At 40.8% G+C, this 16231-nt stretch overlaps 2 protein-coding genes and 1 long non-coding RNA gene across 4 annotated transcripts in view; 2 read left to right on the top strand and 1 right to left on the bottom strand.

Moving 5' to 3' along the window:
• The window catches only part of fnbp1l (formin binding protein 1-like), a 29224-nt gene extending 22923 nt beyond the window's left edge, over positions 1-6301 (top strand). The window contains exons 13-16 of one of the 2 annotated variants that reach the window (XM_008338361.3): positions 98-273; positions 414-451; positions 852-972; positions 2510-6301. In XM_008338361.3, coding sequence (XP_008336583.1) covers positions 98-273; positions 414-451; positions 852-972; positions 2510-2517 — 343 coding nt within the window. In that variant the 3' untranslated portion in view covers positions 2518-6301. Of the gene's footprint in view, positions 1-97; positions 274-413; positions 452-851 lie in introns of both variants that reach the window. The other variant, XM_008338355.3, reaches the window with a different exon arrangement.
• Positions 6302-6653: 352 nt separating this feature from the next.
• The window catches only part of bcar3 (BCAR3 adaptor protein, NSP family member), a 36831-nt gene continuing 27253 nt past the window's right edge, over positions 6654-16231 (bottom strand). Inside the window, exons 5-17 of the mRNA XM_017030660.2 lie at positions 14331-14459; positions 13359-13484; positions 13071-13187; positions 12710-12942; positions 12154-12254; positions 11919-12053; positions 11113-11337; positions 10403-11028; positions 10144-10259; positions 8959-9130; positions 8725-8836; positions 7852-8055; positions 6654-7778 (exon numbers count right to left, since the gene is read on the bottom strand). Of these exons, the coding sequence (XP_016886149.1) occupies positions 7600-7778; positions 7852-8055; positions 8725-8836; positions 8959-9130; positions 10144-10259; positions 10403-11028; positions 11113-11337; positions 11919-12053; positions 12154-12254; positions 12710-12942; positions 13071-13187; positions 13359-13484; positions 14331-14459 (2475 nt within the window). The 3' untranslated portion in view covers positions 6654-7599. The remainder of the gene's footprint in view (positions 7779-7851; positions 8056-8724; positions 8837-8958; positions 9131-10143; positions 10260-10402; positions 11029-11112; positions 11338-11918; positions 12054-12153; positions 12255-12709; positions 12943-13070; positions 13188-13358; positions 13485-14330; positions 14460-16231) is intronic.
• On the top strand, positions 9211-10497 carry LOC112486309 (uncharacterized). Its single transcript, XR_003048734.1, has 3 exons — positions 9211-9563; positions 10155-10273; positions 10356-10497. It is a non-coding gene; the product is annotated as an uncharacterized LOC112486309 (long non-coding RNA).

The raw sequence follows: 16231 nt of genomic DNA, 5'->3' as shown, positions 1-16231 counted from the left end.
TACTGCTGTAGACTGAAAAGGGCTAGGTCAAAAAGATCTACGATAAATCTGAAAAAAAAAAAAAAAAAAAACCCTCCCACTGCTTTCTTCCCATCAGCCCTGAAGGCAGTTACACAGATGACACCAGCCAGGAGCATCACACTCCTCGCCAGCGCCCCAGCCCATCAAAGACAGGACCGCAGAACCCAGACCCTCACGAATTTGACGATGAATTTGACGACGATGACCCGCTCCCTGTCATCGGTCACTGCAAAGCACTGTACTCATTTGATGGTGAGAACAGAGGGAAAGGTTCTCCAGTCAGAACCTTTTTCCTTCTCTCGTATGATCATTAGCAGAGTGGTGTGAATTTGATTTTTTTGTAGTTTAACACCAAACCTGACTGTGTGTCTGTGTCTGTGTTTAACTTCCAGGTCAGAACGAGGGAACACTGGTGATAGCAGAAGATGAGGTAACATTCTTTTGAAATATTAATCCAGAGTTTTTCTGCAAATATTTAGTCAGATTAAAATGTTCAGATGATTTTTGTTTTCAACATTTGTGCGGCAATATCATGTCAGTGTAGAATTATGTGTTCCATTTTTGAAACGTGTTAAAAAATATGATAAGAAGTTAATATGTTTTTAATTGTATAAAGATACAAATATTACACATAGCATTTGTGTCAAATTGATATTTTGCTGACTAAAACTAAAAACTTAAAACTGTTCTTCAGATTAAATAAGGGTTTAAACAAAGTTACAGTTCAGTCAAAAAGACTTCACAGCGTGAAAACTGCTTCTCAACATTAATCGTCAAAACCAAGATCCTCTGAGCCCTTCAGTCCCGCGCTGACGTTTTGTTGATTTCAGGTGTTGTATATTATCGAGGAAGACAAAGGTGACGGCTGGACGAGGGCGAGGAAGCAGAGCGGAGAGGAGGGCTACGTCCCCACGTCCTACGTAGACATCACCCTGGAGAAAAACAGCAAAGGTGCCGTCACCTACATCTGAAGCTGCACTGTCCTCTCCCCTGTCCTCCTCCATTCCTCTGTCCTTCCCTCCATCTACACTTTCTCTGCCTCAGCAGCTAACACTACAGAGGAAAAAAAAGACATCATCAACACACTGTACCTGCATGGAAAAAACTCCTCCTGGTGTCTTCTTTTCCACCCTGTCTCTTCACCCCTCTGTCCTTTCACCATCATCCTCATCCTCCTCACATCTGTGGGACTGTTTCGGAGGTGAGTCGTCTGAGAACTGAGACGAAACAGGAAAAGCCACACCGTTCTCTTCAGACAAAGTTTATCTTGTATTTTAAGCTATTTCTGTCAACGAGTGTGTGTTTATATACTTTATACATGTGTGTGTGTGTCTGTGTGTCTGTGTGTGTGTGTGTGTGTACGTGTACGTGGTGGACGTCCCTGCTGCTTTTTGAGCCTCAGTTAAGGGCTACGTCACTTTAAAACGATCAAAGTATTTCAAATTGTTCTTACTTTAAATGTGAGAAATAATTCACGTTGACTTTTTATTATCATAGATTTGTCTTTTTTCAACTTAACGATTTTAAGATTTCCCAAACATTAATAGCACATACTTTATTGCTTGTATATTTCTGTGTAGTTGCTCTGCTCCTGCACTTGTTCACGATTTTTTTCCTGTTATCTGTGCCATTACACTGAAAGGTAAAATTACAATCCCAAAAGTTTGTCTGATTTCCGCCTCATTGTTTCTTCAAACTCTTTAAAGAAAATGTAAAATCTCCTCTAAAGTTAGATTTTTAGCACTGACCTTTGCTGAGAAAACATTGTTACTGTCCAGACTTTCCAGAAATCAGCTTAAGGTTTCTTCAATCAGTGTCTGTGACTTTTATCTCTGTTGTCTCTCAGTCCAAGTCTCACAAACTGCTGCATCTTTAATCTTAAAACTTTGATTAAAATATTCACGTTTTCCTTTGAACCAGACTGCTGCTCAGAAGAGTCAACACTAAATTAAATAATCATAGAATAATAAAAAAAACAATGTTAAAATTAATCTTTATTTATATATTTTTTTACTCTTTATTGAGTAATGCAAAAAAAACCTGTCAAGTCAACAGCTGGTGATTTAAACCCCTCTTAAGAACCTTGTTGACCAATCAGAAGTCAGACGACACTTTATATCCAGGTGAACCAATGTGATGACTCTTGTACACGAAAAACAACAAACTTGTATTATATTGTTGTAATTATCGGTTATTATCTTCTCAGCTGTTAGCTTGATTTGAGCGTGGCAAAGAACAATTAAGGATAAAAAAATGATAATGAAGAGGAGAATATTTTTCTTTAGCTCTAATTCTTAATTACTGGAGCAAAATACTAAAAATTAGATTTTTTTTTATCTCTGTGATAATTGTATTTTCTTTTTGTTAGAGTGTTTTCTTCTCTTCTCCGTCAGTCCTGTTCTCTCTTCTGTGTGGGTTGACCTTGTTGCTCTGTTTCTCATCTGTCTGTTTCTTTTATTAACTGTCCCTCTCCTCCATGTGACTACAGGTTCCTGAGGGCTGCAGGGTGGCCGGGCGATTTGATTGGCTGGTGGAGGGCTCACACTGTTGCTGATAATTGGTGTTGCGGGTTTCGCAAGAGTGAGAGAGGTTGTGGGGGAAGGAGTGAGGAGAGGAAAAAAGGGGACAGAGAGGTGAAGTGAAGAGGGCTGGGGAACAGGTCTGCATGTCTGCATGTTCTCACCTCCGTGATCGGTACTGGGTGACTGAAGAACAACTGAGGGAGGGTGTAAGTTTGGGGAACGGATTGGATGCATTTCATCTTTTGATAGTACGCTGAACTCCTGGGTTTTGACTATTTGACCATAAATTAGCTTGACCTAAAACAACAGTCGGAGCAGTAATGACCCGGCTCTGTCCATGTAGAGCAGCTGCACCAGAGGTGCTGATGTCCAACTGACCACTAATGAGCTTAGACATACCAGAACTGAGAATCAGAGGTTCTTAAATATGTATTTGTTTAAACTCTCACATGACAAATCTAACCATCTACCAACTGAGTGATGCATGTGGAGTAAACTAATTCATTTACCTACTAATCTAGAACCATAAAGTATTACTATTGCAATTAGTCAAAGGTTTCCTGATTTGATCAAATTTAGTTCCTAGTCAACCTTCAGGGAAATAAATGTTGGGGTTTTGTTTTGTTTTTACCACATTTAAATCCCATCATGTTCTTCTGAACGCCAAAAGAATTAGACTAATAGTTAGTTGGTGTTTGTGTTCAAAATATCATTACAAGTACAATCCAACATGAAGCAGTTGTACAGACGGTCACATACTTACAGTATTCTTCTTTCAAACAGTTCTGACTCTGATCGTAGTGCCTGGATATTATTTGACCAGTCTGTTATTATTATTTGAAGGCTGACAGTACTCACTGACCTCAAACAACAATGGCATGCGTTGAAAACTTGAATCCATCTCTTGCCAGTTGACCTTCTTCCTCGGAGTAACAGGGTTTATCAGTACCAGGAACAGTAGCATTTATTTATTTTATTTTTTTGCAGCATCCGTGCCACTAACAAACAACGTCTGCATTTCTGTCTTGTCGTCATAATGATGTACATCTGTGCTCTGTTGGTGATGTCTGTCTGCCTGCCTGAGCCACTCTGCTCCTCATGCCTGCCCTCAACCCCTCATGAAGTTGCATGTTTTTAACTTGTCGTTTGTTTCCAGACATGTAGCAGGAGTCGTGTTCCATCAACGTCCATAATATGTTTGTGTGTGAATGCCTTAAAGTTGTGACGTTTCTTCAGACTTCCAGCATGAGAATGACTTGTTCATGTTTGTCTCCTAAACATCACTGGGTTAGTCTCTTAGCTCCTCCCCAGAAAGATAGCAGGACTATCAGGTAAAAACAGCACCTCTCTCCCTTCCTTTTCCTCTCTTCTTGCTTCTTTCTTACCGTTTCCCCCCTTGTCGAACCTTCGTTGGAGTTCCACCAGCAGATGGCAGCAGATTCTCTCCAAACGAAACCACTGCAGCTGAGCTCCACACGGACTGACACACATTAATAACAACAGCAGCAAACACGGAGCAGCTGTGGCGATCGTCGTTGTTGCAGATCAGACTCAGCCTTAAAATTAAAACAATATTTTCATGGAATTTTTTTTTTATCCTCCAGTTTATAACTTCCGTTTGACAACATGTCCCATCATGCACCTGTGTTGGCGACGCTGCTGCGTCTAGTATTTGTCCCGTTAAATTGGTTGTTTTTTGTGAATGTGACGACACAGACAGACACACGTGTTCGTCTGGATTTTTTTATTTTACATTTGTGCTGTTGATTTCGAACCATTGAATGAAATGTACATAGTGATACATGTCTTATGTTTAAGCTGAATGTGTTGCCATGGTGATTGTCTTTTGGTTTTTGTCCGAATAATGCTTTTTAATGAAACTAAAAGGTTTGATGCACTTTGCCCTTCCAGCAAATGAATCTGATGAAATGAACGAGTGAATAATTGATGAATGACTTTTAAGGTTTGCGTCCTTGAGCGTAGACGACTGTGATCTGGATGAATGACCTGTTTATAGCAGCAAGGGGAAAAAAGTAGTTTTTATCTTCGTCAGTGCTTTTTATACTCCTTTTTTTGTAACAAGCAGTGACCAACCGCCCCCTCTTTCTTAGATTTCCGACTTGAAACCACTCGTTATTTTTCTACAGTCCTGTAACATTAGTTTGCAGTTACAATTTTCATATCATGGCATTCAAGCAGCCTAAGTTCTAATCTGTGTTTTTGTTTGAAGAAGCTGTGAAAATGTATGATACGATGCTGTAAAGGTTACTTGAACTCTGCATTTTCTCTACAAACCGTGGCCCAGATCTAGTTTTTAAACTAAAAAAAAAACAACAAACCTGACATTTCAAAAACTCAACACTTACTGCAAATTTGATTTTGATTCTTTTAGTGTCTTAAATCGAATACCAGCTGTTTTTGGGGAATGTATAAAATCACAGACTTTGTAGGGTTTTTTTTATTGACTGTATTATTATTAATATTGAGTCCTTCTAAACAAGTGCGAAACAAAAATATTCACAGATTGTTTTCACCATGAAATGATTGTCTAAATAACATGTCTGTGATATTGTAAAGATCCCGGCCATTGAATATTCCTAGTTCCTTATTATTTATTGCTCCATGATAAGTAAGACCTATCCTTCATCTTTAAAGGCCGCTGATGATGTCTTCCAGTTGCTAGCTTTTATTTAACGTATGATCACAGAGCCCAAAGATATTCAAATATTCAGCTCAGAGGTAACCCGAGAATCTTTTGTCTGACTTTTTGCTTAATAAGCATTTAATTTATTATTGATAAAGTAGAAAGATAGTTTTTCACACTAAAACCAATATTTTGGTTAGTAATGTACATGTAAATATGCACAAAGCCCGGTCGACAGGGCTCTCCTCTGGTGAGTACGGACAGTGTTTCATGTCAACGTCTGATGAAGTCACGCCCACTTATCAATAACTTGTCTCCTTGATAAACTGCATTAAAGTTGAGAATGTAGCAGTTTAAAATGCTAAGGAAATGAATGGGTAAAATGAACTGTTTTCTTTAAGAATTAATGTTTTCTTTTGAATGTCTTACAATCCCGTTCAGAGGAAAATAGACAGTCTGTTGACATTTATAATGGGAATGGGAGTTATCTTCAGTTTTATCAACTGTGGTACAGAGGTACGTTCCCAACTGTTTGCATTCATTTCCCCAAATCATAATTTTCAGAACGATGCCTTTGCTAATAATTAACCTGTTAAAATCTGCTGTGTGAATATTGCATATTAGTGCTTCATATTATGCAGTAACACATACTAACAGATCAGCTTCCAGATATTCTAATAAACACATAATAGCACTTTTTTGCTTGGAAAAACCTACCACTTGACTCTTGTCGGTGAGTCCGTTGCTGTTTATTGTCCAGGACAAAACAGAACAGATTATTTGGATACGAGACATTCCTTTTTTTCTTTACTCCAAACGTTGACGCAAATATTTTGACAAATGTAAACAAAGAAACTATGGTGTTCCTTTTTTTCCACTAACACATTTTACAGTGGGTATAAATAGCAGGTACTTTGTTCAGACAGATTATTAACATTTGACAAACTCATGTACATCTGTGTATTTTTTACCAGTACCAATAACCTCCGTTCATATTGTTTTGTGAACATGTTTTTCTTTTACTTTCAGTGTTGTCAGACACACTTTGTGACTAAAAATGCTTTTTCCTCTCATTATTCTTCAGTGACGTTCTATTAAACCGTGCAACAACAAAGGTGTTTAGTCCTTGGTTCTTCCAGATGAAAGTTTTCTCCTTTATTCTCGTTGTATTCAATAACTCATTAAATTAGTTAAAAATTAAACAACAAAGTTTAATTGTATATTGGAAAATTGATTCATAATAATAATATTGAGATTAAGTTTTGCTTTTTTCGCAATTAATGTCTTGTTTTAGCTCATTCCAGCCTTTGTAAACTATTAGAAAAATAAGTAAATAAATAGATTTCCAAATAAATAAATCAAACTTTCTTAACCTGTGGCACCTCTTCCATTTCTCTTGATGGAGGTGCCAGTATTTTTATATTTTTATAGTATTTTTCTGAGTCCAAAAAAATACAGACACAAACTCCAACGGAACCATTTACTTTATTACACAATTAGATAAATGTCTTGTTTATTAAATCTTACCACATTTGATCTTATTATTATAAACATAAGAATTCATCAACATCTTTCTTTTTACAGTCTACAGAAAATATATACAGTCTTATTAACATGCTAAGGCTTAGAATATATACAACAGGTCTCTAACATGTTAACATTACGAACTGCTGAGAATCATATGTTTATTTGTTGTGTTTCTGTACAGACTGGGCTTTAAAATAAAATCACAAAAACTAACAAAAGACTTTTGTTAGACATTAATCAATGTTTAGTGGTTGCTTTTGACATATTAACCACTAAAAATGATAAATTAGAGAGATTATATAACATTAACCAGTTTAACAACCATGAACTAGTACCTGCTGATGTGACTTTGACACAAAATGCAAATTAAATGAAATAGTACTAAGTACTTTATGCTGCATATAAATGTTGGATGAAAACCAATGTTTCTTTAAACCTGTTTAACACAGGTCAGCGGTGACATCAACTTATCTTGCCCCCTATCGGTGCTGCCAGTGAACCAGCCCGTTCACACCTAGGGTGCAAAATCTGAATTCAACCACACGATGTCAGTAGTGACCTGTTCCTTCTGCTACATCCCTCCAGGATCTCCTTAAATTCTGGGGAGGTCCAAACTTGTCAAAACATTGAGGTTCGTTTAAAAGAACGCTGAATATTCTTCATATTCAGCGCCTCATGTGGTGAAGTTTGGTTGAACCGGATCAGCACCTGAGTCGTTCTGTCGTGATGGAACCTTGTGTTGATTTTACTGTCATCTCCATATCAGTGGAGTTGCACCCGCAGCTCTTTTCTCCACTGTCTCAGCTCGTTCCCCCTCCTCCTCGTGTCTTTTTGCTCCGTTTTATGGAGGCCACTGTGAGGTCTCCTGTGGGTTAAGGGATTAAGTCAGATTAAGGTCTGTGTTTTAGGTGGGGGCTCCAGTTTGCGTGACAAGGCCGTGAGGATGAGATTGAATTTGTTGTAGCGATCCGTCTGGTTGACGGAAGCCCCGCGGCTTCCCCACAACAGCCGCAGCTGGAAGTCGGTTTTAAAAACCTCCAGCAAGTCCTCGTCCACCTGGAAACCTAGAGACCGGGACACAGACGTCAGATCGAAGCCTCACTCAAATCTTTTCGTGACGACCGTTTGACTGTTTACCTTGTAAGATCCTTTGAGCGTTGGCGGTGAAGCTCTGCGCGTTGTGTGCAATGTCACGTGCTGACTCCAGGTGGCGCAGCATGATGTCACAGCCCTGGTCGCTGGTCTCCCAGAGCTCTGACCCCTCAGGTGTGATTGACGGACGCTCCATCAAAGTTAGGAGAGGAAGCAGGAGGGGGACACAGACCATTTGTAGGGAGGAGGCTGGAGGAGGAGAAGGAGGAGGAGGAAAAACATGAGTGTCTGCTTTGGGTTTGTTTTTTTCTTCTGCTTCATAAATTTAAAATATTGTGTTAGCCTGAATAAAAGATCTCCATGAACCTCAGCAGGAGAAGAAGACTTGTTTGTCATTCAAAATATTACAAAAATATTTCCTCTGCAATTAAATCAACTTCTAATTCAAAGTTTGTTTGACCTCAATCAAAGGTCAGAACATGTATAAGAATCAGGCAGCAGCACTGAACCATTACTTCCTGTGTTCTGTCAGGTGAAATGACTGTTTCGTCAACAGGTGCTGGTGCAGCACAGAGAATGGTTTACACCATAACATCACAACTTTTATTTCAGGCCTTAGTTCAGTTTGTTGTTTCCGGCTGCAGTTGATGTCAGAATTAGAAATGAAGTGTTTGAACAATATCTGCAAAAAGTTAAAATCAGACATCCCTAGTTGCCATGCTACAAAAATGTTAAGTGAGATGTAACTGTGAGATGAATCCATTTGAAGACGTTGAACCGTCTGCTGAATTAGCATTTCCACCTTAAGCATTTCTTACATTAACAATTCCTTTCAGCCCTGTGTAACCCTCATAAACAGCACATTCAAACGATCCCGACCTTTATCTCTTCGATTCTGACCCCCGTGTGTTTCAGTACCTGTGCCCTCGTACAGGCTCTTGTAAAACGGTTTGAGAGTTTTCTCGTAGCTGATGGCTGTCTGGGTGTAGTTCCTCCGTAGAGTTGTCCACGTTTCCTCCAAACGACTGATCTGTTGAGGACACAGCAGATATTTTACCACCTGGGTCAAAATCCCAAATGGAATCCTAGGCTTTCCCACAGCTTTGTCCCCCCCCCCAAGGCTGTAGGTGGTGGACTTGCTGGACTTGTCACCTGCTGCATGTCCAGAGCCTTCATCAGGGCTGTGAAAGCAAACAGGTCGCCCACGGTGTCCTTCAGCTCCACCGCCACCAGGATGATGCGATTCAAAGTGGACGCCCGCTCCTCTACGCTGCCGGTGCATCCCAGAATATCCACCGCTACACCTATGGCCATGGTGTGGTGTCTGTGTGGAGTGGGGGAGGGTTGGGGTGAAGATGGGTGAGAATCGTGATATTATTATTATTATTATTATTATTATGGATCTTTGTTTGATAGCATTTTTTTCTATTTATTTTTTCCATTAATTAAAGTTTTAGGGAAATGACTCTCCTTGTTTTATTTTGAAATGTTCCTGCTGTGTGCCTGGGCTTCACCTACTTCCTGTCTGTCAGGAAAGTGGCTGATGATCTGATGTGTTCCACCTGTGGTCACTCAGTGTCGCCACCTACCTCTGTGTCTGTCTGCTGTTTCTCTTCTCACTTTTCCTGCTCTGTTTATTATAAAAAAATATTTTCATAGAAAGTATTTTATAATTGTCTTGTGTCATGTGCTTAAAGAAAGAGACTTTTATCACTGTTTAAAAACAAATGAGGAAAGACGGAGCTTGTCTACTGTTGGTGAGTACTTTGACTTTTTTTTACAGTATATTCTGTGGTATTTTTAATTGTGGTGACATTTATTCACAGGACATTAAGTAAACTAAAAAAGCTACAGGTACTACACTAAAACTAATAAATATTCCCGTTGCCTCCAGAGTAATGTCCTGTTAAATTATTATTTTAGCAGATTTTAAAATGCCTGGTGGTTGAATTGTTTACTGTGTTTTTGCTGCTTTGTATTTTTGTTTCTTTAATTAAATATTTATATTTATAATATTTTAAATTTCTGGCAAAGTTAAAGACAAAAAAATGCAGTAATATAAAAATCTTGTACCATATTGGCATTTTTATCAACGTTTGTTTGCATTTTAAAAGTCATCCCCAACAACAAAATCTTTGAGTTTAATTGACGTCTTATTATGAAATCTCACCAAATTTGATCCCAGTTACAAATGCCAAATGAAAATAAGTTGAAAATCAACCTTTGCCCAAATCATTAACCTTTTTTCTCTACTGTGATGGTTGTATTTTCTCACTCTTGTAAATTTGGTGCACATGAACATGAACATCTCTTTTGTTGAGTTAATGCTGAACCCACCTCTCCATCAGATCCAACCTCAGCTGTCGACCGTGAGGCAGCGTCACCAGCTCCAGACCAGAGGACACGCCCATCAGACCTTTCAGGTCTGGAGTCACTCCCAGGATCCTGGCGATCTGAAGAACACAAGGTTTTTACACACATTTTTAAATTTAATATACTATTTTTAAAATGAATCTCCGGCATCATGACAATCTTTTTTTTTTATTCAGCAGAAACTCTGTCCGTTAAGGTGGACCAGAGTTGCAGGTTTGAATACCTGACAGTCAGCCAGCAGCATGTGTTTGGCGATGCTGTGGTGGTTGTGACTCAGCACCAGCTCCTTCGACTTCTTCAGCACCGCCATCTCCAGCGGTTTGTTTTCCGGAGGCAGAAGTCTGGTTTTGAACTCGGCCGGTCTGAACGTGGACTCCGTCTCTACGACAGGCCGCTGGAAGCTGCTCCTATTCTCCTCCTCTTCCTGCGGCCTCCGTCCTGCGTCGTTGTCCTCCTCCTCCTCTTCCTCACTGGTGTTTTCTAGGGCTGCGATGGCGTGGTGGTAGGAGCTTCTGTCCAGCCCTCTCTGTCCTCCTGCCTCCCCCTCGTCGTCTTCTCCCCCTTCTCTGCCTCCATCGCCTTCTCTCCTCAGTCGCTCCACGTAGCTGCAGAGCGGTGGCTGAAGCTCAGCGGTGTTGTTGGAGATGCAGTTCGGAGAGTTTGGTTCCAGCGGGCTGCGGGACCTCAGGTCTGCAGGGCTCAGCTGCAGCCGCTCCGTCCGTACTGATGATGAGTCTTTGCACTGAAGCAACTCAGGAGGTGAGAGCAAAGAACTGTGGGAGTCTGAGGGCAGGAGCTGGTGCTGGAACTTCAGGGGTTTTAGTGGAGGAACAGGTGGACCAGTGGAGGCTGAGGAAAAACAAATGGAACTGTTGGAAAGTTTTTCTTTCACAGTCTGACGAACGTAAACGTGATTAAAAATGTTAAACTCACCTCCGTTTCTCCTCCCTGAAGGTGTGTCCTCACACCTGAGAGGATCCAGAGAAGGTGCAGCAAAGATGGAGGAGACGGACGACGACTCTGTGTGGATGGAGGCCTTTAAGGAGGGGGCCACAGGCGGGGGGCAGCAGGAGCGAGGCAGTCGACACAGCGGGACTTTACTGGGTTTGGGTGGAGGTTTGGGACACAGCTGGCTGTCGGAGCCTCGGATCGCCTGACCTGAAGACGGAGACGGCCATATGTCATCACACAGAGAGGTCAGTTAGTTTGTCACTTGTTAGGCTCAAGTATCGTGAGGTGTTAAAGGGGCAAAACAATTTTTTGTACAGAGAATACCCTCTCCTCAATTTATATCAAGTTTCAATGCAGTCATTTTAAAAACAGTGGACGCTAACATGCCGTGTACGACGGCGGGATTTGATGTCGGTCACATGACATTCTGACAGATCTTCCTGCAGGGCAGTCAGTGGTTCTCAAACTCTTTTGGCCGTTCCCTACCTGACCCCGTCGCCCCAACAAAAATCTTGACAAATTACATTTCAAATGTATTAAACTAACACCATCATATTTATAATGAATCAAAATCATTATCAAACAAAGTTTGAAAAAAATAAATAAAAGTGCAGTTGTGACATCATCAAATTTTCTCCCATGTGTCTCTGTTCCCCCACCAGTGGGGCCCGCCCCACACTTTGAGAAGCACTTCTGTGGTATTGTTTGGGTTGAAAACTAGAATCCATGTTTTTGATTATTAAAAATCGTCACGTCGTGTCGACTGACTGCTCCGTTTGTCTACTGACCTGCCAGAGTCTCTGCCAGTCTCCGAGGGAAAGACGGACTCAGCAGCGGCTCGCTGCCGGTACGAAAGACTGGAGACTTGGGACCGGGGCTGGTGAGGAGCGAGTCAGGGGGAGGCTGAGGTCTGGGTTTGGACCCTGGAGGAGCAGAGAGGAGAGGAGGTAAGTGCTCACGTGTTTTAGTCAACCAAAAGTTTTATCATCGTTGTCAAATCGGTCAAAGAGTATTTTCACTCACCGAGAGGAAGAAAGCTCTCTGATTGGTGTGCTTTGAGTGGGCGTCGCCTCTCTTGGACATGGTTAAGGCTGGCTGGTTGGCTGCCACAGCGATCTTTAAGCCTGAGCAAAAGTTGACAAAGAAAATACTGAAAACTAATATCGTAAATGTCACATTAAAGTACAAATATTTTTTTCTTTCTTTGGTTTGGTTTGGTTCGTTCTCTGCCAACAGAATGTGTTCCTTTGCAAGTGACTGGGATCCATATATTTAGAGGAAAATAGCCCCAGCAGGTGGCAGTAACGCAACACAATAAATGGAGTGTCTTTTTTAATCATCAGGTTTTTTTGCTTCTTCTTGACGAACTTCAGTACTTTACTGTCTTTCCTGTGCTAACAGCTGGATTTAGACTGTAATTATGGGCATGTCTTTACCACTGGATGGCGCTAATTTTTTTAGCTGGATTTAGACTGTAATTATGGGCACGTCTTTACCACTGGATGGCGCTAATTTAAAAAAAAATGTTTTTAGCCATTTGTCTTTGTGTGTGTTTTTGTGGCCGTAGTCGTGTGCTAACCTCAGCTGACTGCTTCGTCCAATGCCGTTGTCCTGACAGTGTGTGACATCACTGGCGCCGTGTGTGTTGTCGTGATTGTGTCCGTTTGTGATGTTGAGGCTGAGTCGCTTCTGACTCCGCCTCTCCTGGGTCATTAGCGGGTCTCGGTGCGTGCCGGTCAGACCGTACTTTTCCTCCAGGCAGCGCAGAGGAAGCCCCCTGTTGATTGGCTGGAAGATAATGGCCCCCACCACCTTCACAGAAACAAACATTTACATCTGAGACAAGACGAGTCAAACCACAGGAAATACCTTCTCAGCAGTCAAATAGTTGTTGCAAAAAAAAAGTACTAAACACGAAGATGAAATACTTGGAAATGTACCTGAGAGACAGGTTTCCTGTTGCCGACGTAGTATCTGATGAGTGCAGGGACACTGTCGAAGCCCTCTCTCTCCAGCTGGTACTCCACTCTGGAGTAGGCTTCGTTCAGCATCACGACCTGCACCAGACAAAGGACAGTGACTCTTTAGAAAACGTCACATGATCTGACACGGACAAATCAAATGTTTAACGTCTCCCAAGTCTTAACCAGTGAATGGATCCTCGGTGGAGTTCTCACTCCTGACTTCTGTCTCCTTCCTCCTCACTCTTAGAAGCCACATGTTCTCACCTTCTTGTTGATTTTAAAGTGCTGGGCGGTGTTCCTCCACTGGCACGTCAGAACGTAACTTCCTGGGACTGACAGCGAATCGCGGATTAGAAAATCTCCATCACGCTGCACCAGGTTTTCCGCCACCTGAAATGATACGACACGTGTGACGTTAGTTTACAGTCCAAACATTTCCTTAAGTCTAAATGTTAGCCTCCAGTCACGGGAACATCCTTATGAGCTTTTTTTATGAACTTGATTGTTCAGTTTCTAGCTAGACGGGCTAACGTGATTGTTTTTTGCATAATTAGCTGCGTATGGCTAATGTATGGTTAACGCCTAGCTATTTATCATTATTTTGGCTTTTTAGTGTTAGCCAGGTACAGTTCGCTAACGTGGCATTATTAAGGCTAACTTTTACAGTTTACGTCTAAGTAAAGGGTAAATACGTATAATCCAGAACTGAAACTGAACTGGAAACACGCCCCCCCCTGCCCTCCCATGACCCCCCTCCACACACACACACACAAATGGACACACTTTAATTAAGCTTGTGTTTGTGTTGTATATAATGGTCGTTTGGTTCGACCAAAGGAAGCAGCTTATTAAATATGATTACATCTTAGAGCTGGCTTTCACAGGGGACACACACACACACACCCTCCCTCAATACACACACACACACAGACACACACCCTCCCTCAATACACACACACACACACACACTCAGATCTTTTATATATACATATAGAAAATATACAAAAAGAGGCTTTTTTACACTTTACACTTTACACGGACACACTGTTACAACATCTCTGCAGCCGCGGCTTCTGTTAAAGCTTAATCATCCTCTGTGTGTGTGTGTGTGTGTGTGCAGTCTAATAATAGGTGATCTGGTTCAACAAGATTTTAACAAGGCTTGTAAAGGGAGGGAGTCAGGGATCATATTTACACGTGTGTGTGTGTGTGTGTGTGTGTGTGTGTGTGTTTTACCTGTCGTGGAATAGCTCCGTGGTACCATGCGTGACTCCTGGGCTCCTCACAGTTCATCTTCAGCTCCTCCTCCAGCTCCCTGCGGAGCTTCTCTGATGGACAGTCCAAAATAAAATGTTCTCTGGAGAACTGAGGAAGGAAAAACAAAACCTCGGTGAAATAAACAGGACTTTTGTTTCAACTACGGCTCCAAAGAAAAGTGATTTTTCTTTTCTTTGGTGCAGAGATTTTGTTAAAATGAAAACCATGACTGAAATATTTACACTAATACTATTATTGCAAAATAATTAAAACCTCTTTCATTAACTAAGAAAAAAAAAGAACCTCACAAAATCTGAATTATTTAGTGTGAAGAACAAAAAAGTCCTAGTGATTTATTTACCACAGTGTTTCTAAAGTGATTTCTTTTTAGTCTTGACTAAATTTTTCCAAATTATTTTGCTAATCGTGTTTGTGCCAATCATAGCATTTTTTGTAAAATAATTACTTTAATGCTTTTCGTCATTTTGTTCAATTTTGGCGAGTTTAACTGAATTTATGTTAAACAAAAACACAAAGTGAAACTCATCTGTAATATAAGGTTTGTTGTTGTTTAGGTTTGTTTTTCTCTCCTCCTCTTCCTCGTCTGTCTCCTCAGAATCATCTTGCAACCATTAAACCGACCCGAATGTGTGGAATAGAATTATAGAAACCGCTAATGTAGCTGTAGCAGCAGTGAAACACACAAACCAAGTGTCAGTAAATCAAGAAGTTCAGGGACTCCCCCGTTTCTTTTTCTTGGTGATTCCACTCTTTTAGTTGCAGCAGAGAAACGTTTCTGAACTCAGATCGCTTTCAGACTTTCAGGAGTTTATTCTCCCTTCACTTTGAAATGAACAAACTCCCTGGACAGAAACCCATTGCCCTACACTGTTGACACAACACTGTTAAAGGTGTCATATTTTTCTTAAATCTTTTTGTTGTATATTTTTTCTTGAGTAATAGTTTATTTATAACATATTTTATTATACATATGTATTTATAACAGTATTATTTTATACAAACGTTAAAGCCATTCAAAGCTAAAGAAAAAAAATGAAATAAAAAAACAATCTTCGTCTTAGCTTCATAATAGGACTTACAATATGTACTGCAGTACTTTCATTACTGTAGTACAAGTTGTATTTCATTTAATAATTTATCACCAAACCATTCAACAGAGCTTAATAATCTACAATGGATTTCATCACAGAGAGAGAGAGAGAGAGAGAGAGAGAGAGCTTTAGAAAAGTTTGATCAGAAAGAAAAACTCAAAAAGCTAACGTAGTGACGGAGTCCAGTTTATACCTGACAGGTCACACACACACACACACACACACACACTTACATGACAGCTGCTGGGCCTCCGTGTCTTTCCATTTGTCTCCATTTCTCAAACACTTCATATCCAGTGCATCTACAGTCACCAACACTACAGTTCTATCACACACACACACACACACACTCACACTCTTACGCAGCGCTCACCCACACACTCTCACTCTAACACACTGTCTGACTAACTCTCTGGCATTTCCCTTCTTTTTTTTTGTTTCCTCCACCTGCTGCGTCACTGCCCTCACCCCACCCTGCTGCTCAGACCTGCCTCCATACACACCCACTGCACACCTGACCTGACAGTGGAATGACTCAGACAACACCTTCAACTGACGAGTGAGTCACGACTGTTCTTGACCCAGTTCTCAGAATTGTTGTATTGGTGCAGTCAAAAAACAAAAAACAAACAAATTAATCACATTTGACTCATTTATTTGTTTTTTTCTCTTGTTAGTTTTGATTTGATTCTGTATGAGAGTCAAACATGACGACCCTTCAGGTTTGTCTCCCCGTCGCCACCTCTCCTCCCTTATTCAGCTGTGTAC

The sequence above is a fragment of the Cynoglossus semilaevis genome, chromosome 2, assembly GCF_000523025.1.
Source record: "Cynoglossus semilaevis isolate Cse_v1.0 chromosome 2, Cse_v1.0, whole genome shotgun sequence".
Classification (NCBI taxonomy): Eukaryota; Metazoa; Chordata; class Actinopteri; order Pleuronectiformes; family Cynoglossidae; genus Cynoglossus; species Cynoglossus semilaevis.
The sequence above is the reverse complement of the archived record's forward strand: the minus strand, read 5'-3'. Positions and strand labels throughout refer to the sequence as shown.